This window comes from Hippocampus zosterae, chromosome 8, assembly GCF_025434085.1.
Source record: "Hippocampus zosterae strain Florida chromosome 8, ASM2543408v3, whole genome shotgun sequence".
Taxonomy (NCBI): Eukaryota; Metazoa; Chordata; class Actinopteri; order Syngnathiformes; family Syngnathidae; genus Hippocampus; species Hippocampus zosterae.
The window spans coordinates 2526249-2547972 of record NC_067458.1 but is presented as its reverse complement, the minus strand read 5'-3'; the positions used below and the strand labels follow the sequence as shown (position 1 = coordinate 2547972).

The following is a 21724-nucleotide window of genomic DNA, read 5'->3' as shown; positions in this document are numbered from 1 at the left end:
GATGTAAGTTCATCCATGAGTCCAAACAACAACCTTTGGTGCTCATTTGAGAACCATCCCAAAATGTTACTGTTCATCCCTGGTTATTAATACATGATGATATTGGTGGTTCTCAGAATGTATAGTCCAACCAGATGGTGAAATGCTGACCTAATTCGAGAGTCTATATTTTCTACCCTTTAGAATCAATCACCAGATTTCACTGCTTACAATATTGCAGAGATCAAACCGTGACCTGAGATTTGAGCTATTGTTTGTTTCCCAATGGCTACTTCATCTATGTGACATGCCAACACACCGATGTAAGACTCAAGAGCCCTTTAGACCCTTAAAATGCATCAGTTAAAAAAAAAAAAAAACAGTTGGAACCACAAATTGCACTCCAATAACGTATAAGATAAGGTAAGATATCCTTTATTCGTCCCACACTGGGGAAATTTACAGCCTCCAGCAGCAAGAATGTACGTAGAAAGAAGAAAGGAGAAGGAGAAAAAAAAAAAAACAACAAACATCTTTCAATTAAATACAATATGAACACAATGGATAAATCGCAGTACTATTTACAATTTTACTTCACATAATTTAATTATTATTATTATTATGATTGTTATTTTTTATTCATTAGCCTTTATAATGAACTATAATGAACTCCCCTGTCCATGATGTGATAAATCGCCAGAAAAATTGGTTTAGGTCTGTTTCCTTGTGTGCCCTCAAGAGTTTTGGGCATGCTACTTATTAAAAAAGGAGTTATGGTTACATTATAAACAGTAAGTATTCTCTAGTAAGGAATCATATTTGCGCTGTCCAATCTTTTCTTATAACAGAATTTCCATATGTGGAATATGACTATGGTACATGTCCTTTAGGAACATGCAAGTATGTGAACAAAATACATGTGTAACAACACAAGCAATGAAATATACAGTATGCTCCAAACACTTGTTTATAACACAAAAGCTGCAGTACACTGTACAAGTATATGAACAAAATACGGTAAAAACTAATTTAGGACTATTTGCTACAAAATGAGACGAGTAACAGACCTTGTGGCTTTTCTTTTTACTCACTCACTGTCTCAAACTTGATCGATCTCGACCTCGATCGCCACCCAAGACAGCGTTGCTCAGCTGATGCCGTGCACTAGACTTTTAGCCAGCCACAGGACGCTTCAAAGTCCTCGATGCCCATTGATAGCGCGAATTAACTCTCCTTCTCTCCAATAAGCGCTGCAGTTAGCGGAAGGTTTTTAGCATGATAACAGGTAAAGCATTCCAGGAAACGTTCGTTTACTCGGCTGAGTAAAGAAAGATTTAAGGCGGGTAGGCAAGTCTGAATAGGTGGGTTTTGAGCTGGGTTTTGAATAAGGAAAGAGAGTCAATATTACGAATGTTGGGAGGAAATGAGTTCCAGAGTTTGGGGGCAGAGCGGCTGAAGGCTCTGCACCCCATTGTACTGAGACGGGCAGAGGGTAGAAAAAGGTGGAGGGAGGATGAGGACCTGAGTGAGCGAGAGGGAATGGAGATTTGAAGAAGATCTGACAGATAGGGGGGCGCAAGGTTATGGATGGCTTTGAATGTATAGAGAAGTATTTTGAAGTTGATTCTAAGTTTGACAGGAAGCCAGTGGAGCTGTCGGAGGATGGGGGTGATCCAGGGTGTGACCTTTGATGTGTGTGGGAAAATCTACAAATTGATCAAAACCAAGACTGTTAATTGAAGAAGTGAAGTCAATGGTGAGAGGAAGAGCAGTGTTGTCCATATGTATATTAAAATCTCCCAGGATTATTACATTTGGTGACAAAGAGGAGAGATGGGTGAGGACAGTAGACACTTCATTTAAAAAGTCGCGGTGTGGTTTGGGGGAGCGGTACACTGTGGCAATAATCGTGGGGATGGGTCCGGATATTTGACAGGCAAGGCATTCAAAGGAGGAAAGTGGCGGGAGAGAAACCGAAAGTACTTTCCACTTCTCGCGGTATACTATCGCGAGACCTCCTCTGCGACCAGAATCGCGGGGCTTGGAAATGTAAACAAATCCCGGGGGAGTGGAATCGTTCAACTGTGAGAAGTCCCCGGGAGTTTGCCAGGTTTCATTCAAGCAGAGAATGTCAAGCTTACGGTCCGTGAGGATATCTTGAATGAGATTACCCTTCCCAGTAAGCGAACGGATGTTAAGTAGCCCGAAGTTGACGGCGGCAGTCTCGCCGCTGCGGGGGCCGTTAGCCGACCTAGCCAAGCCGGCTAACGCACGATGATCGATGGATCGGCCGGTGTTTCTGGATGGCCGACGGGAGGAAGACCAGAAGGAGATGATGGTGTTGGATCGGTTGAGGCAGAAGCCCCGACGAGACCCACAATGAATATATTTCCGGGAAGGAAAGCGAACGATGTCCGGGAGCCGGTGTACAGCAGGAGGAGGGCCCAGCCATTGGAAGCGGAGCCGAAGGAGCTCGGCCAACGAGTACTGGAGCAGATCCTTGACAGGTCAATGGAGGAGCGACAGGTTGACAGGTAGGACACTGAGACGCCGGGACGAAACAGTCGAAGATAGTTGAGAGTGCGAGGCAGGCGTGAATGGGGGCTGGGTGGAATGACTGTGAGATGATGATCGTGATTCCATGCGAAACAGTAAAACAATCGAGCGTAAAAACACCGTAAAACCGTTGTGGGAGAGCAGCGGCAGCCAAAACGCGCCAGCGTTCACTCTACCCGGAAGTCCCAGAATGCAACAGCACAGGTGTTGTGCTGTTGATATCCATTTGAGTGATGACACTAGTCATGTTATAATCATTATTTCTCACAATAATTGCGAACCAGAACTTTTAATGTCGACATGCAACGCTTTATTTCTGTCCATATCTTTCAGTGTTTACATTTTCCATAATCATGTCTCCAAAAACCAAAAAAATAATTTCATAACACAGGTTTTTGTATTGTAAAGTAGAAGAGCATTCTTATTAATATTATTAAAGCCATATAGTATCGGTACCCATAAATACAAAAGACAGTCGAACCTCGAGTTCTGAATGAGCCTTTTGACGTACTTTTCAATTTCTACTTACATGCTGTAGTGTACATTGCCGATCAGAGTTGTCCTATGAATTTAGTATATAAATTCCTCGTCTCACCCCTCGTGTGGTGTTCGTCCCACATTCAACTTGAGTCCTCTACCAGAGGCCCGGAAGCTTGAGGGTTCTGCGCAGTAATCTGCTGTTCCAAGCATTGCACTTTTCTGGACTGAGATGTCTGATGTTGTTCCCAGGATCTGTTGCAACCACTCATCCAGTTTGGGGGTCACTGCCCCGAGTGTTCCGACCACCACAGGCACAACTGTCACCTTTACCTTCCAGGCTCTCTCCAGCTCCTCTCTGTGCCATTGGTATTCCTCCAGTTTCTCTTGTTCCTTTCTTTCTGATTTTTCCATCACTTGGGATCGCTAGATCCACTACAACTGCTTTCCTCTGCCCTTTAACAATGATCACGATATCTGGTTGGTTCGCCATTACCATCTTGTCAGTCTGGATCTGGAAGTCCCCACAGGATCTTCGTTCGGTCATTCTCCACCACCTTTGGAGGTGTTTCCCATTTTGACCTTGGGGTTTCCAGTCCATACTCCGCAAAGATGTTTCGGTAGACTATGCCAGCCACCTGGTTTGGCGTTAAATGTAAGGTTTCCCTGCCAGCATCTTACACCCTGCAGCTGTGTGTTGGATCATCTCGGGTGCCTCTTTGTGCAACCTACACCTTGATATTGCATGTATATACTATATATATATAGAGAGAGAGAGAGAGAGAGAGAGAGAACTGTCAAACGATATTTAATCTAATTAAAAATGCAACTGTCATAATTAACACAAATTCACTAAAAATTAATCGTGATTACTCACGCATTTTTGATCGTTTCTGAATTTACTTTTCTTTTTTTTGTCCTATTTTTCCCCATTTTAACGCTCTCATCAACATGGAATCATGAATCAGTTTTGCAAATATTGACTGAAACAACAATTTCGATTTTCAATTTTCATGCACCCCGCGACCCTAGTGAGGATCAAGCGGCTCGGAAGATGAATGAATGAATGAATGAATTTTCATGCACATTTTTCACTTGGAGCAGTTATTCACACATAATGGACAATGTTACTGTCCATCAACAACAGTGAAAAAAATGTTTTGTCACACAACAGCTGCTTTAACAGCTCTTTTTATGGAATCAAAACAGAGCAATATAACATTATAAAGTGCACATCTAAGGTAAAGGTTTCTCAAGTTTGCTTTGAACACAGCAGTCAGGCTATGTTGATTCGGTTGGTCCATCTTGCGTAGAAGTATCTCCACGTTTTTGTGTAGACATCATTTCGGATGACTACACTTGGTTCAATGACAACACTGCAGACATTTTATTTTCGCTAGGTTGCTACCACTGCACCGCTGAACTTCACCGTCACTGTCAGACGAACATAGAAAAGCTCCACCCGCTCTATTTATATGGACACGGATCACTGTAATCTTCCATACAAAATAGTTCCAAACAAGTAATCACATCAGTGGCATACATCATACACTGCACCTGTATGATCCAGGTAACTTTGGTCTTGTCAGTGGAGCAATCTTTTTAAAAGTAAACGTTCCATTCATAAACTCTTTAAGTATTTGTTTTCGGTGTTTCGCGTGCTGTGGCTGGCAAAACAAACGTGTGTGGACGTATGCAGCGCGCTTGTTGTTTTGTTTCTGGATTATTTATAGAGCAACGTAGCATCCGCTGTGACATGTGACATGTGCCGTGTTAATCTCGCGAGAAAAAAATTAAGCCCATTAAAATTCATTTAAATTTATGTCAATAAAAAATGTGCTAAACTGACAGCTCTAATATATTTATATATATCTAAATACAGGACTGTACATGTTGCTCGATGTGACTAGCTGTTGTTTTGCAGCTTCTCGTGGACCGTTTGCTGCCTTTTTTTTCTTTTAACTTGTACAGTGAAACTCTTCTACAACGAAATCATGTTTGCAGCAAGCAATTTTTCACAACAGGGGGGTTTTCACTGTAGCAAATTTGATCTCAGATGTAAATGTCAACTTTCAAGTGCTCAAGGACATCTGCACGGTTGCACTCTTCTTGTACAACAAATACTGCTCCTGGTCACTCTAATATGGTTCTATGATTTTCTGCACCAACTGTACAACTGTCAGAGTATTGTATACTACCACTCATCACTTTAGTGCTTCTTGATACTTTGCACATTGTCTAACAGTTGTCACTGGTTGGTACCACCGCACTACGGTTCACTTGCATAACGAAATGTCCTTCCATTCTTATTTGTCATGTCCTTGTTTGTGATGTTACTAATGCAGCGTGTGATACCGGAGACAAATTCCTTGTGTGTTCTACATACTTGGCCAATAAAGCTGATTCCGATTCTCTGATTCTGAAACACACACAAACACAAACACACACACACAAACGTATGTGTACAAGCACACACAATCGTATGTGTACTCTTTATTTTTATTTCACTCGTGCATCCTTATGAGCACACACTTATTTGACACTTCATATTGTCAGTGTAGAAAGAAAAAAAGGGAAAGAAATTGTGAAATTTACAATCAGCATTCACATTCACTTAAATCAATTTCTTGGTTCAAGTCTTTTATTTTGCTTGCTCCGTCTTTCATTTGGATCACTTTTACCCTCTCTTCCAGCATCAGAGCTTTTCCGTTTTGTCGCCATTTTAGCAATGTACGGTCCATGCTCGTCTGAATCTAACAATAACAAATACTTCCTGCACCCGGTGGCTTTTCATTCCACCATCTCACTGTCTCTAACTCGACCGACCCTCGATCGCCACCCAAGACAGCGTTGCTCAGCTGATGTCATGCAATGAACTTTTAAGCCAGCCACGGGACGCTTCGTAGTCCTCGATGGCCATAGTTAGCTCTTGAAGGCTAAAAACCTTACGCTAAATGGAGCACTAATGAGAGAGAAGCGCTCCAGTTAGCGTAAGGTTTTTAGCATGATAACGAGTAAAGCATTTTCGTCGAAAATGCTTTACTTGCTTTATTGCTTTGCCATGCTTTACTGCGTGGCAGGCTGATTAAAATACGAGGAAACGTTTGTTTCTTTGAATGTCCGTCGAGCCATAAGCAATTTACTCTGAGCAGCTAATCGGATGCATTCCACTCTGTCTTCTACGGATCTAGCTTCAGTATCTACACACATAGACAGTGAGGTCCCTCTTGGCCAATCGGAGACCAGGATGATGCTCGGTAAGCCAATGTCAGAGCAGCTATCAGTAAGTTGCATTCAGTAAACTCACGGCTGTGACCGAAATAAAGAACATTGAAATTGTTATTATGTAGTAAATATTAGCATTTTGCACATGGAAAACTGATTCATGATTCCATGTTGATGAGAGCATTAAAATGGGGAAAAATAGTACGAAAAAATATAAAAGCAAATTCAGAAAGAATAAAAAATCTGTGAGTAATCGCGATTCATTTTTAGGTAATTTGAGTTAATTATGACAGTTGCATTTTAACTAGATTAAATATTTTAATCGTTTGACAGCTCTAATGGAATTTCTCCATTGTGAGACTAATAAAGGTTTTCTTCTTCTTCTTCTTCTAATATACATACAGGGTGACCCAAAAAAACGGACCCCAACTCTAATTAGGCCCCATTTCTTCGTTTTTTGTCCGAATGAAATGAAACGTTGGCCATAACTAGTTTATTATATTCAAAACATCACATCAAAACACTTGGGTCTTTGTTTTTTTTTTTTCTCCGTTGTACAGCATATGTTTTAGATGACCTCCATTTAGCTCCATGCATTTCTTGAGGCACAGCAAGAAGTTGTCCATTACGTTCTTACAGACTGAATTGGTAATGGCTCTCATCTCCTCCCTGATGGCTTTCTTGAGTTCCGTGATGGTTCCGGGTTTCCCTGCGTAGACTCTGTCCTTAAGATAGCTCCAAAGAAAAAAATCTGGGGGCTTAGGTCTGGGCTATGGGGTGCCCACTCAAAATCAGTCTTGAGACTGATCACTCGGCCGCCGAAGTTCTCTTTCAGCCAATCTTGGGACAGGTTTGAGGTGTGAGAACTTGCTCCGTCTTGCTGGAACCAGAACTTGCTCATGAGCGACGGGTAGATGGTCTGGAGCTCATTCTTGAAGGTTTTGAGGACCTCCACATACCACTCCTTGGTGACTGTCACTGCTGCGCCAGATTCTTCAATGAAGATTGGTCCAATGATGCCTCTGGCCGAGATTTCTGGTTCCAGCAAGACGGAGCAAGTTCTCACACACACGTTTTGAATGTAATCAACTAGTTATGACCAAAGTTTCATTTCATTTGGACAAAACACTAAGAAACGGGGCCTAATTAGAGTTGGGGCCCGTTTTTTGGGGGGGGGGGGGTGTCACCCTGTGCATATATACAGTATATATACTGTATATATATCTATATACAGTATATATTCATATTCATTCATTCATCTTCCGAGCCGCTTGATCCTCACTAGGGTCGCGGGGGGTGCTGGAGCCTATCCCAGCTGTCTTCGGGCAGTAGGCCAGCCAAAACACAGGGCACACGGAGACGAACAACCATCCACGCTCACACTCAAACCTAGGGACAATTTAGAGTGTTCAATCATATACAGTATATTATATTACCCTAAGCCCCTCTTCCTCAACTGGCGGACCGCGATCCACGACCGGACCGCCGACCTCCTCTGTCCGGACCTCCTCTGTCCGGACCCTCGTCAAATTGTATAAAATAATTTATAAATTGATTTTTACGTTATACATTTCATATTTGTGGACTATAATCTGCGCATTACCGCGATCGCTTGTTAAAATTACCCGTGGTATTCTTTGCGTGCACTAACGGATGTAATGCAGAGGACCGCGGCAGCGCGACTTTGTGTGTATAATGTTTGACTCACTCGAGACCTTGCCTGAGCAGGGCATGTCGGCGATAACGATGCACTGATTGGCTCCTCTGAACTTAAGGTGTGTCCATACATAAGCGTCAGCACGCATTCAAAATGGATGATTGTGTCAGGAAACAGAAGTATGCGCGACGCCACAGTGTGCTCACAGCTTCAGCCCAGGAGAGCCGCACACAGACAATAAGACAAAACGAATCGCGGGAGGTTTCGATTGTGTGCAGTTCTGCTGCCGTCTACTTTGCAGCTGTTGAATAGCAGAACACCGCAACATGGTAAATGAACATCCCAATGGCGTCCTCAAATAATATTTGCATGCCTCAGACATTGCATTCACCTAGAGTGGAAGAAAAGCACTGCACATTCCTGTGCTCCCTTGTGTCAGTATTTAAAATGGTTCTTAACTCCTCTTCTGATATATTTTTTAAGTGATTTCAGAAGGGATGTGAAAAGTGGAGTAGTACAAATGAAAAGGATATTTTTGTTTTTATGTTTAGTATTTATTTTGGTAAAATTAGTATTTTGTTTTGTTTTTGTTAAATTAATGGGAAAATTACAACTACTGTTTAACAAAGTTAAAATAAAAATGTCTTATTTCCCTAAAAGGGCTATTTCTATTATTAAGCAGGCACAACTTATCAAAATAAAAGAGTTCCTGTGCCTCAACACAATACCCCTCATTATTTGCTCTGTACTGGCAAAGTGAATAATTGTTATTTTCATGCACCCCATTATTGGTTGGTTGTGAGGAGTGTTGATTTGTATAAGCTTAGCTTGACCATACTAAATGGGCATATTGCCCTGCTCCCCATGACCGCCGTGCATGGGACCGGACCTGGGTCTAATTAAAAAAAAAAGTGGACCGACAGCATTTCTAGTTGAGGACCACTGCCCTAAGCCAAGTAATCACCAAAACAGGCTATGGATACCGCATCAGAAATGGAGATACAATCAGTCACCTCCTCTACATAGATGACATAAAGCTGTATGCTAAGAGCGAAGGGAGATAGACTCCCTGATCCACACAACCAGGATCTACAGCAGCGACATCGTGATGTCATTCGGGCTTGAGAAATGTAGTCGGATGGTCACTAAGAGAGGAAAGGTAGTCCGCACTGAAGGGGTCTCACTCCCTGAAGGAACAATAGCAGACATTGAGGACAGCTACAAGTACCTTGGTATACCACAGGCCAATGGCAACCTCGAACTGGCAACAAGGAAAGCGGCTACGGCCAAATACCTCCAGCGAGTGAGGCAAGTCCTAAGAAGCCAGCTCAATGGCAAGAATAGGACCCGGACAATAAACAGCTATGCCCTGCCAGTGATCAGATACCCTGCAGGAATAATAAGGTGGCCAAAGGAAGAGATTCAGACCACGGACGTTAAGACCCGAAAGCTCCTAACCATGCATGGAGGGTTCCATCCCAAATCCAGCACCCTGAGACTGTACGCAAGCCGAAAGGAAGGAGGCCGGGGACTAGTGAGTGTGAGAGCCACTGTCCAGGATGAAACATCCAAGCTCCATGAATACATCAAGGAGAAGGCTCCAATGGATGACGTACTCAGACAACGGGGAACAGAAGATGAGGCGCTGGTAGAGGGACCATCATGGGAGGACAAGTCCCTACACGGGATGTACCACCGGACCATAACTGAAGTGGCTGATCTCAAGAAGTCCTATCAGTGGCTAGAGAGGGCTGGCCTGAAGGACAGCACAGAGGCACTCATCCTGGCTGCTCAGGAACAGGCCTTGAGCACCAGAGCCATCGAGGCCCAGATATACCACACCAGACAAGACCCAAGGTGTAGGTTGTGCAAAAAAGCACCTGAGACGATCCAACACATAACTGCAGGGTGTAAGATGCTGGCAGGGAAAGCCTACATGGAACGCCATAACCAGGTGGCTGGCATAGTCTACCGAAACATCAGGAAGAAGGAACATGAGAAACTCGAGAAATACCAAGGGCTCAGAGAGGAGCTGGAGAGAGCCTGGAAGGTAAAGGTGACAGTCGTGCCTGTGGTGGTCGGAGCACTCGGGGCAGTGACCCCCAAACTAGATGAGTGGTTGCAACAGATCCCGGGAACAACATTGGACATCTCAGTCCAGAAATGTGCAGTGCTGGGAACAGCAAGGATACTGCGCAGAACCCTCAAGCTTCCTGGCCTCTGGTAGAGGAGCCGAGCTGAATGAGGGACGGACACCACCCGAGGGGTGAGATGAGGATTTTTTATATATATATATATATATATATATATATATATATATATATATATATTAGAGCTGTCAGTTTAGCGCGTTTTTATTGGCATTAATTTAAATGAATTTTAATGGGTTTACATTTTTTTTTCGCAAGATTAACGCGGCACACGTCACAAGCAGATGTTATGGTGCTCTATAAATACACCAGAAACAAAATAAATAGCGCGCTGCAGAAGTCCACGCCCATGTCTGTTTTGCCAGCCATGGCAGCGCGAGACACCGAAAACGGATACTTAAAAAGTTTATGAATGGAGAGTTTTCTTTTAAAAAGTTGACAGATTGCTCCACTGACAAGACCAAAGTTACCTGTTCTTCTCTCTCTGTGTATAGGTATACAGGTATACGTTTTATGCCACTGACGCGATTGTTACTTGTTTGGAACTATTTTGTGTGGAAGGGTACAGCGTTTCGTGTCCATATAAATAGAGCGGGTGGAGCTTCTCTGTGTTCATCTGACAGTGACAGTGCGGTGCTGTTGTAGCGACCTAGCGAGAATTAAACGTCTCCAGTGTTGTCATCGAACCAAGTGTAGTCATCCGAAATGAGGTAGACACAAAAACCGTAGAAAGACTTCCGCGCAAGAAGGACCAACATAATCAACATAGCCTGACTGTGATTAGGGAGTGAAACCCCCCTCTTTCAGAATGGTTTCCCCCAGCAGCACGGGGGAAGTGCTTGCGCTTGTTTGTACGGCCGGCAGTTTTGAATACAGCGACACATAACGAACACTGGTGTCTGTGCTCCGTGAGTCGTCACCTTACCGTGGTGGAGGGGTTTGTGTGTCCCAATGATCCGAGGAGCTAAGTTGTCTTGGGCTTTATGCCCCTGGCAGGGTCACCCATGACAAACAGGTTCTAGGTGAGGGGCCAGACAAAGCACGGCTAAAAGACCCCTGATGAAGATTACAATAAATGGATCTAAGTTTCCCTTGCCCGGACGCGGGTCACCGGGGCCCCCCTCTGGAGCCAGGCCTGGAGGTGGGGCTCGTTGGCAAGCGCCTGGTGGCCGGGCCTACACCCATGGGGCCCGGCCGGGTACAGCCCGAAGAGGCAACGTGGGTCCCCCTTCCCATGGGCTCACCACCCATGAGAGGGGCCAAAGGGGTCTGGTGCAATGTGAGCTGGGTGGCAGCCAAAGGCGGGGACCCTGGCGGTCCGATCCTCGGCTGCAGAAGCTAGCTCTTGGGACATGGAATGTCACCTCTCTGGCAGGGGAGGAGCCCGAGCTGGTGTGTGAGGCAGAGAATTTCTAACTGGATATAGTCGGACTTGCCTCCACACACAGCCTGGGTTCTGGTACCAGTTCTCTCGAGGGGTTGGACTCTCTTCCACTCTGGAGTTGCTCACGGTGGAAGGCGCAGAGCAGGTGTGGGCATACTCATTGCCACGCGGCTGTACATTGGGGTTCACACCGGTAGACGAGAGGGTTGCCTCCCTTTGGGTGGGTGGAGGGGTCCTTACTGTTGTTTGTGCATATGCACTAAACAGCAGCTCAGCATACCCACCCTTTTTGGAGTCCATGGAAGGTGTGCTGGAGAGTACTCCTGCTGGGGACTCCCTTGTTCTGCTGGGGGACTTCAATGCTCACGTGGGCAATGACAGTGAGACCTGAAGGGGTGTGATTGGGAAGAACGGAATGTTCTGGACACTCGGGTGAAGAGAGGGGCGGAGCTGTCAACTGATCATCACCTGGTAGTGAGTTGGCTCCGATGGTGGGGAAGATGCCGGTCCGTCCTGGCAGACCCAAACGTATTGTGAGGGTTTGTTGGGAGCGTCTGGCGAAATCCCCTGTCAGAAGGAGTTTCAACTCCCACCTCCAACAGAGCTTTTCCCATGTTCCGGGGGAGGCAGTGGGACATTGAGCCCAAGTGGACCATGGTCCGTGCCTATATTGTTGAGGCGGCCAATCTGAGTTGTGGCCGTAAGGTGGTTGGTGCCTGTCGTGGCGGAAACCCCCGTACTCGCTGGTGGACACCAGCAGTAAGGGATGCCGTCAAGCTGAAGAAGGAGTCCTATCGAGCTTTTATGGCCTGTGGGACCCCAGAGGCAGCTGACGGGTATCGACTGGCCAAGTGGAACGCAGCTTCGGTTGTCGCCGAGGCAAAAACCCGAGCGTGGGAAGAGTTCGGTGAGGCCATGGAACCCGACTTCCGGACGGCTTCGAGGAAATTCTGATCCGACGTCTCAGGAGGGGGAAGCAGTGCACCATTAACACTGTGTACAGTGGGATGGGGCGCTGCTGACTTCGACTTGGGACTTTGTGAACCGTTTGGCAGAGTACTTCGAAGACCTCCTCAACTCCACCAACACGCCTTCCTTGGAGGAAGCAGAGCCTGGGGACTCTGAGGTGGCCTCTCCTATCTCTGTGGTTGAAGTCACTGATGTGGTTAAAAAGCTACTCGGTGGCAAGGCCCCAGGGGTGGATGAGATCCGCCCGGAGTTCGTCAAGGCTCTGGATGTTGTGGGGCTGTCCTGGTTGACACCCCTCTGCAACATCGCGTGGTCAACGGGGAGAGTGCCTCTGGATTGGCAGACCGGGGTGGTAGTCCCTCTTTTTAAAAAGGGGGACCGGAAGGTGTGTTCCAACTACAGAGGGATCACACTCCTCAGCCTCCCTGGTAAGCTATTCAGCGGTGCTGGAGAGGAGGGTCCGTCAGGAAGTCGAGCCTCAGATTGAGGAGGAGTAGTGTGGTTTTCGTCCCGGCCGTGGAACAGTAGACCAGCTCTACACCCTTAGCAGGGTCCTCGAGGGTATGTGGGAATTCGCCCAACCAGTCTACATGTGTTTTGTGGACTTGGAGAAGGCGTTTGATCGTGTCCCTCGGGGAGTTCTGTGGGGGGTGCTTCGTGGGTATGGGGTACCGAACCCCCTGATACGGGCTGTTCCGTCACTATACCACCGATGTCAGAGTTTGGTTCGCATTGCCGGCAGTAAGTCGGAATCGTTTCCTGGGGATAGTACTCCGCCAAGGCTGCCCTTTGTCGCCGATTCTGTTCATAACCTTTATGGACAGAATTTCTAGGCGCAGTCGAAGCGTTGAGTGGGTCCGTTTTGGGGGCCTCAGTATTGCATCCCTGCTTTTTGCAGATGATGTGGTGCTGTTGGCTCCTTCAAACGGGGCTCTCCAACTCTCACTGGAGCGAGTGTGAAGCGGTTGGGATGAAAATCAGAACCTCCAAATCTGAAACCATGGTCCTCTGTCGGAAAAGGGTGGAGTGCCCCCTCCGGGTCGGGGAGGAGATCTTGCCCCAAGTGGAGGAGTTCAAGTATCTTGGGGTCTTGTTCACGAGTGGAGGTAGGAGGGAGCGGGAGATCGACAGGTGGATCGGTGCAGCGTCTCCTGTGATGCGGACGTTGTATCGGTCTGTCGTGGTGAAGAAGGAGTTGAACAAAAGGGCGAAGCTCTCAATTTACCGGTCGATCTCCGTTCCAACCCTCATCTATGGTCACGAGCTATGGGTCGTGACCGAAAGAACGAGATCCCGGATACAAGCGGCCGAAATGAGTTTTCTCCGCAGGGTGTCCGGGCTCTCCCTTAGAGATAAGGTGAGAAGCTCGGTCATCCGGGAGGGGCTCAGAGTCGAGCTGCTTCTCCTCCACATCGAGAGGAGCCAGATGAGGTGGCTTGGGCATCTGATTCGGATGCCTCCTGAGCGCCTCCCTGGTGAGGTGTTCCGGGCATGTCCCACCGGGAGGAGACCCCGAGGAAGACCCAGGACACGCTGGAGAGACTGTCACCCAGCTGGCCTGGGAACGTCTCGGGATCGCCCGTCCACCGTCCCCCGTATGCCAAACCGATGCCTTACCAACTGAGCTATCCAGCCGCTATATATATATATATATATATATATATATATATATATATATATATATATATATATATATATATAGCTGATGAACCAGCTAGTATATATATATATATATATATATATATATATATATATATATATATATATATATATATATATATATATATATATATATATATATATATATATATATATACTAGCTGGTTCATCAGCTAGTTCCTGCGGAAGGCTGGTAAGGTGGGCCTTCGGCCTTCGGCCCACAAAAAGTGTTGTTGCTTGGTTCAACTTTTTGTTCATCTTCATTCACCTATCCCTTGACCTCGGTTGTGGTCGTTGGTGCGCCCGTGAGGACCCTTTCACCGTTTCTTTCCAACGGTCTCTGTTTTCTGCCTCTCTCTGGGACTTTACGAAATCCAGGTTGGTCCACTCTCTGATGTTGTCCTCCCACCTCTTTTTCTGCCTTCCTCGTTTGTATCCAAGATCCTTGTACAGTTCCTTGTAGCACCGTCTTTGCAAGGCCTGATGATCTCGTAACATGGCCGTACCACCGTAACTTCCGTCTTTTTACGATGGTGAGTAGGTTGTCATGGTGCCCGATAGCTTGTTGTATCCTATTTTGAACTTCCTCGTTTGTTACATGATCGGTGTAAGGGATGTTTAATACCTTCCTGTAGCATCTCATCTCCATTGCAAGGATCTTTCTTTGGAGATCTGCTGTTAGTGTCCAGGTTTCACATGCATATAGGAAGATTGACATGACAAGGGAGCGTAGAAGGTGGATCTTTGAGCGCAGAGCTATGTTCTTATCTTTCCAAATGGTTTGGAGTTTTGCTATTGCTGTTGATGTTTGAGCAATTCTTGCCAACATCTCGGGCCTCGAGCCCTCGTCTGAGATAATAGAGCCTAAGTATTTAAATGACTGCACAGTTTCTAGTTTTTTCCCACTGACTTGGATATCAAGATTGATGCCTTGATTGTTGTTGGTCATCAGCTTTGTTTTTTCGGCCGATATTTCCATGCCATATGAGGCAGCTGCTTCATCCAGGTGTTCTACTAGTCGCTGTAACTCATCTTCTGTTCCTGCCAGTCCATCTATGTCATCAGCAAATCTGAGGTTGGTGATGTTTCTCCCTCCGATGGAGATTGTGCCTTCATGATGTTCAAGGGCATCTTCCATGATCCTCTCTAGATACACATTGAAGAGGGTGGGTGAGAGTAGGCAACCCTGATGCACACCGACTGTAGTTTTAAACCAATTGCCGATACTTCCATTCAGGAGGACAGCACTTGAGGCCTTTCCATACAGGTTTTCGATGATTCGGACGAGGTTGGCATCGATGTTATACTTGCGCATGGTGGTCCATAGGGCTGCGTGCCATACCCTGTCAAAGGCCTTCTTGAAATCTATAAATACGTGGTATAGGTCTTTTTGGTGCTGTAGGTGTTTTTCGCAGATTATTCTTAAGTTAAAAATCTGTTCTGTGGTGCTGCGTCCTGCTCTGAATCCAGCCTGTTCCTCAGCTATGATGTTCTCAGCTATGGGCTTCAGTCTGTGCAGAATGATCTTCAGCAGGACTTTGCTTGGGTGACTGATCAAGCTGATAGTGCGATAATTTTCACACTGCTGTAGATTTCCTTTTTTCGGCAAGGTGATTATTAATGATTGAGTCCAGGGTGTTGGCCAGACTCCGGTACTCCATATATGGTTGCAAATTTTTGTGAGGGCTGTTATCATTGCCTCTCCTCCTGCTTGGACTAGTTCCGCAGGGATATTGTCTGCTCCGGCAGACTTTCCTTTTTTAAGTTCCTTGACAGATAGTTCCACTTCTTCGCGCAGTATGGGGCTTGAGTCTTCTTCTGGTGGTGTTAGTGGACATTTGAGTACTGATGGGTCCCCATTTAGTTTGTAATTGTACAGGTCTTTGCAGTATTCTGTCCATCTGTTCAGGACATCCTTTTCTTCTGTGAGGCATATTTCGGTCTTGCTTTGTATGCGGCTAGGTCTTCCTTTTTTCTCGGTGGTCAAGTCTTTCACCACTTGGAATGCTTTCCTTGTGTTGTTCTTATCTAGGCTTTCCTGTATCTCGCTGCACTTTTGTTCTATCCAGGCTTCTTTTGCTTTCTTCATTTCCTTCCGGACTCTGTTGTTGGCCTCCCGATACTTCTTTGCTCCCTCTAAATCCCTTTTTTCTTTCTTTAGGTCGCGTCTTTTATCACACAACTGTAAAATTTCGTTGGTGACCCATGGTTTTTTAGGATGTTGGTGTTTGCCCAATATCTTGTCAGCCGTCCCTGCAATTGCAGAGTTAAAGGTGTTGATGGCTTCTTCAATGTCCGTGTTCTCATCCAGGACTGTCAGGGCTGCAAAACTCCCTCCAATCATTGCTTGGAACTCTTCCCTGACTTTGGGGTCTTTTAGTTTGTCGAGGTTGAATCTCAGTCTTGTGAATCTGTGAGTCTTGTTTTGAATGTCATCATTACTAGATTGTGGTCACTTCCTATGTCTGCCCCGGGGAAACTGCGGGTGCGGGTGATGTTTATTCCTGAGCAGAAGCGCTTAGGAACCATGATGTAATCAATCTGGTTATGAGTGTGACCATCAGGGCTGTGCCAGGTTTCTCTCCTAGAGGCTTTATGAGCACCGAAGGTGTTGGCCAGTGCTAAACTGTTGGTAGCAGCAAATTCCAGAAGCCGCAGTCCTCTCTCATTTGTTACAAGGTTGCAAGATGGTTCATATGTTCCCCTCCAATTTTTATAAGCATCTCTACCAACTTTGGCATTCCAATCGCCCTGTATTATTATTATGTCTTTCTTGTGCACTTCGTCTATAATTCCCTGGAGTTGGATGTAGAATTCTTCTGCGTCCTCCTCACTATATGTTGATGTTGGAGCGTAGGCTTGTACCACAGTGATGTTGAAGGGTGCTGCCTTTAGGCGGATTGTAATTAGCCTGCTGGAGATTGGGCGACAGCCTAAGACTGTGCCCACAATGTTTTTGTGTACCAAGAAGCCGACTCCTTCTTCATGAGTGTCTTGTCTTCCGATATAATACAGCTTGTGTCCTTCCTGCGTTGACATTTCCCTGATGTTTTTCCATCTCACTTCGCACAGGCCTAGAAGGTTCCAGTGATACCTGTCCATCTCATGGACTAGTTCTTCCAGTTTCCCATCTTGGTGTAATTTTCTTACATTCCATGTGCCAATTGTTATGTTTTCTCTGGATCGTAGCTTGCCTCTGTTGTTGTCATTACCAGTCACATACTTATCGTCTCCGCCCTGATATGTAACGGTAGACGCGGTCCTTGTTAACCCGGGCGTTGACCGAGCCGGTATGGAATCTTTGGTTGAAGTCTTCATCATGGCGATTCTTGGGCAGTTAGACCTGGCGGTGCCCATCTCCTCTCCAAGCCGTTGGCCACAGCCGATATCCCCCGGTACTTGGTGGCTCGCCTTGACCCAGGACACATGACCATTGGGTTCTACATGGAGCCCTTCCGCTCTGGCCGTTGACTTCCAAAAAAGTTCCTCCGCCCAGTGATGCAGTGTCAACATCACTCCCTTCACATGGTTCAGCCGGCCTGTTGAAGCCGTTGCCCGGGGTATGGCGTTTGGAGCCACATGTGAGCGATTTAGGAGATAGGTGAGGCCCAGTGATGCCTGTCCACCTTTCCGGGTGCAACAGCCAGACATCAAAGGTACTACCTCTACCCAGAGCCCCCTATGCCCCTAAATAACTAACAATTTCATTGCAATGCTTGTGGGTAGACAACATTTTTTCGCTAAGATGCCCGCGTGATCGTAGTGAGCCACTGCCTGAGCGGCGCAGTGGCGGCGTGCAGCGGCGCGGTGAAGTAGGTACGTTTTGAAAAGGGACAGACGGAAGGATAGACCGCGTGCGGGACACGACGCGCAATATATATATATATATATATATATATATATATATATATAGCCCGGATGACCGAGCTTCTCACCTTATCTCTAAGGGAGAGCCCGGACACCCTGCGGAGAATACTCATTTCGGCCGCTTGTATCCGGGATCTCGTTCTTTCGGTCACGACCCATAGCTCGTGACCATAGATGAGGGTTGGGACGGAGATCGACCGGTAAATTGAGAGCTTCGCCCTTTGGCTCAGCTCCTTCTTCACCACGACAGACCAATACAACGTCCGCATCACAGGAGACGCTGCACCCATAGCTCGTGACCATAGATGAGGGTTGGGACGGAGATCGACCGGTATATATGATGACTCTAAACGCACGCCCCTGTCAGGTGCCAGTCGCCAATGAGTGAAGGGTGAGCGTGAACGAGGACGCTAAAGGCATGCCCCTAGCAGGTACCAGTCTCGTAAGTACATTGTAAAATGGCTAAATAAAGTACAACAACAACATACTTGCAGGTTCATAAAGGACATGTACCATGCTCATTTCCGAAATGAGGAATTTCTGTTATCAGGACAAATTGGACAGCGCAAACACGAGTCCGTACTAAAGAATATTTACTGTATTTAAAAAAAAAAATCCTCATCTCACCCCTTGGGTGGTGTCCGTCCCTCATTCCGCTCGGCTCCTCTACCACTCTACCAGAGGCCAGGAAGCTTGAGGGTTCTGCGCAGTATCCTTGCTGTTGCCAGCACTGCACATTTCTGGACTGAGATGTCCGATGTTGTTCCCGGGATCTGTTGCAACCACTTATCTAGTTTGGGGGTCACTGCCCCGAGTGCTCCGACCACCACAGGCTCGACTGTCACCTTTACCTTCCAGGCTCTCTCCAGCTCCTCTCTGAGCCCTTGGTATTTCTCGAGTTTCTCGTGTTACCTCTTTTTGATGTTTCCATAATTTGGGACCGCTACATCCACTACAACGGCTTTCCTTTGCCCTTTATCTATGATCACGATATCTGGTTGGTTCGCCATTACCATCTTGTCAGTCTGGATCTGGAAGTCCCACAGGATCTTCGCTCTGTCATTCTCCACCACCTTCGGAGGTGTTTCTAATTTTGACATTGGGGTTTCCAGTCCATACTCCGCACAGATGATGGGGTGCACTGCGGCTGAAGGCTCTGCACCCCATTGTGTTGAGACAGGCAGAGGGTACAGAGAGGTGGAGGGAGGATGAAGACCTGAGTGAGCAAGAGGGAATGGAAATCTGAAGAAGATCTGACAGATAGGATGGCGGCAAGGTTATGGATGGCTTTGAATATCGAGAGAAGTATTTTGAAATTGATACTAAGTTTGACAGGGAGCCAATGGAGCTGTCGTAGGATGGGGTGATGTGACCGAAATAGGGGAGGTGACGAGAGGAGGATAGCAGAGGAGTGAGAAGGGACGGAGACGGTTAATATTATGGAGGTGGAAATATGTGGACCGGGTAATGTTATTGATGTGGGAGTGGAAAGATAGTGAGCTGTCGAGGATGACACCCAGGCTCTTAACCTGGAGGGAAGGAGATACAGTGGAATTATCAATTGTGAGGGAAAACTGTCGGCTTTGTGTAGGGTGGATTTGGTACCGACTAGGAGAAGTCTTATTGCTCTTTAGCTTGAGGAAGTTATGGGTGAACCAATATTTGATATCTGAGAAACAGTTTGAGAGGGTGGAGGATGGGAGGGATGCGTTGGGTTTGCTGGAGAGGTAGAGCTGGGTGTCATCCGCGAAGCAGTGAAAGTGTATACCAAAATTGCGAAAAATATTGCCATGGGGGTGAAGGTAGATTATGAAAAGGAGGAGACCCAGGACAGAGCCCTGGGGTACACCGGAGGAGATGTGGAGGGATTGTGAAGTGTAGGAATTCAGTTGGATGAACTGAGACCGGCCAGTGAGATAAGAGTGGAACCAACTTAGGGGGGTCTGGGTGATGCCTATGATGGAGAGTCGAATTAAAGAGGATGGGGTGAGAAATGGTGTCGAAAGCTGCACTCAGGTCAAGGAGCATGAGGATGGGAGATTAAGCCAAAGTCTGCTGCCATGAAAAGATCATTTGTGATTTTTATGAGGGCTGTTTCTGTACTGTGACGGGGATGGAAGCCGGACTGGAATTGTTCATAAAGACTGTTTCAGGTGAGGTGGGAGTGGAGCTGAGAGGCAACATTTTTTTCGATAGATCAATTCGTGTTGTCATTGGTCGACGTCGCACCTTGAACCAGTCATGCGTACAGCCATGTACAAAACCTCTAAGTCAGGGGTGGCTAACCAGTCAGAAACGAAGAGCCAATTTTTTTACCTAGTTACTGCAAAGAGCCACATAATACCCTTCCTCGTGCACGCGCATGCACAGACACACGCACACACACACACACACACTTTTTTGAAGCAACCAACTTGTCACAAACGACCCGATCGTGCACGTGCAAGCATACACACATACACACACGCACACACACACACACATGCACGCTCGCACGCACGCACGCACGCACTCACGCACTCACGCACTCACGTGAGTGTTCACCAGTGCACTCGCGCACATATGCAGACACAACACGATGAGCAACAGTCGGAACGGGCTGAAAATGAATGAAACCTTAAAATACAAACCTTTTTTCCCATGCCTTGCGGTCGGCTTGGGACCAGTTTGCTGGCTTCCGGTCGATTCTGCTCGACGGATTGGGCACCACTGCCTTAAAATCAGAGGTAATTCGGTGACTATCTTAGCACTTAGCGCCGTTGTTTGCGCTTGAGCAGTGATGCGGTCATCTCATTGGTTGCCCTCTATGTCAATCAAGTAACGGGATTGATGATAGGCTGACGGACTACGTTCTGTGAAGTTGGCGCCTTGTTTGAATGGCATCGCCGCTGCCGAGGCGTTTTCGACGCTTGTCGCGTGAGAGTCCGGGAGCCGCATTGAACCAGCCAAAGAGCCGCATGCCACCCCTGCTCTAAGTCATTCTGCATTTTTGTCTGAACACAGTACTTTGGGAAACAAAATGTGATGCAGTGAAGCCGCGATAAATAAAGTGCAATATAGCGAGGAATCACTGTATTTCTCTTCATTTTAGATTTCCAATGACTTGTGGCTCCCGTGGAATCTTGTATTAAACATTTCAAATGGCTCATTACTTTTACTTTACATTTCTACAATACATAAGAGAAAGCATGAAAACCTGTAACCATTGTAAATAGCACAGCCACCTTATGTATGCATAAGATGCATATATGAAACTTATATTTATATTGCATTTTATACTGTTACAGTTCTTTTTCTGAAACATTTATTTATTTTGTGCATGCAACACTTTTTTTTCCTTTTCTAACCCCCCCCCCCAATTTTGCTGCTGTAGACTGCAAATGTCCCCAGTGTGGGACAAATAAAGGTTATCTATTATCTTATCTTATTAGTTGTCGATTCTAATGTAATAAGTCCCATCTCACTTGCCGTAGACTCATGCACCATGATGGTCGAAATCTGTAACATGTAAATATAAATGTCGCCTAATTTGCGAAAACTGTGATCAATGCTCCCTCCAATTTTTCTTATCTCAGGGCAAACAGACAACCTCCCGGAGCACACGAGGACCACTGTGAGCAAGATCAGAAATGCTCGCTGTGGCCACGCACCAGTATCACACCTGGGATCATAGCAATTTTCATGGCTTATGAAAAGAAACAAATTATAACAGCAATTAATGCATTCATTTCAGTGGCAAGTAATATATTGTCAATGAGAACTCTAACTTGCTCAGGGTAAGATTTTTTTTTTCCTATGGGA

General features: G+C 46.2%; 2 protein-coding genes across 6 annotated transcripts in view; both read left to right on the top strand.

The window, feature by feature from the left end:
* LOC127605701 (uncharacterized) overlaps nucleotides 1-21724 on the top strand; it is a 368389-nt gene that overhangs the window by 195241 nt on the left and 151424 nt on the right. Inside the window, exon 3 of one of the 2 annotated variants that reach the window (XM_052073475.1) lies at nucleotides 6233-14025. In XM_052073475.1, the coding sequence (XP_051929435.1) occupies nucleotides 9003-10121 (1119 nt within the window). In that variant the 5' untranslated portion in view covers nucleotides 6233-9002 and the 3' untranslated portion in view covers nucleotides 10122-14025. Of the gene's footprint in view, nucleotides 1-1655; nucleotides 14026-21724 lie in introns of those variants that run through there. The other variant, XR_007963632.1, reaches the window with a different exon arrangement.
* Nucleotides 1-21724, top strand: part of tut4 (terminal uridylyl transferase 4) — a 113434-nt gene that overhangs the window by 35755 nt on the left and 55955 nt on the right. The gene's annotated exons all lie outside the window — the stretch shown is intronic.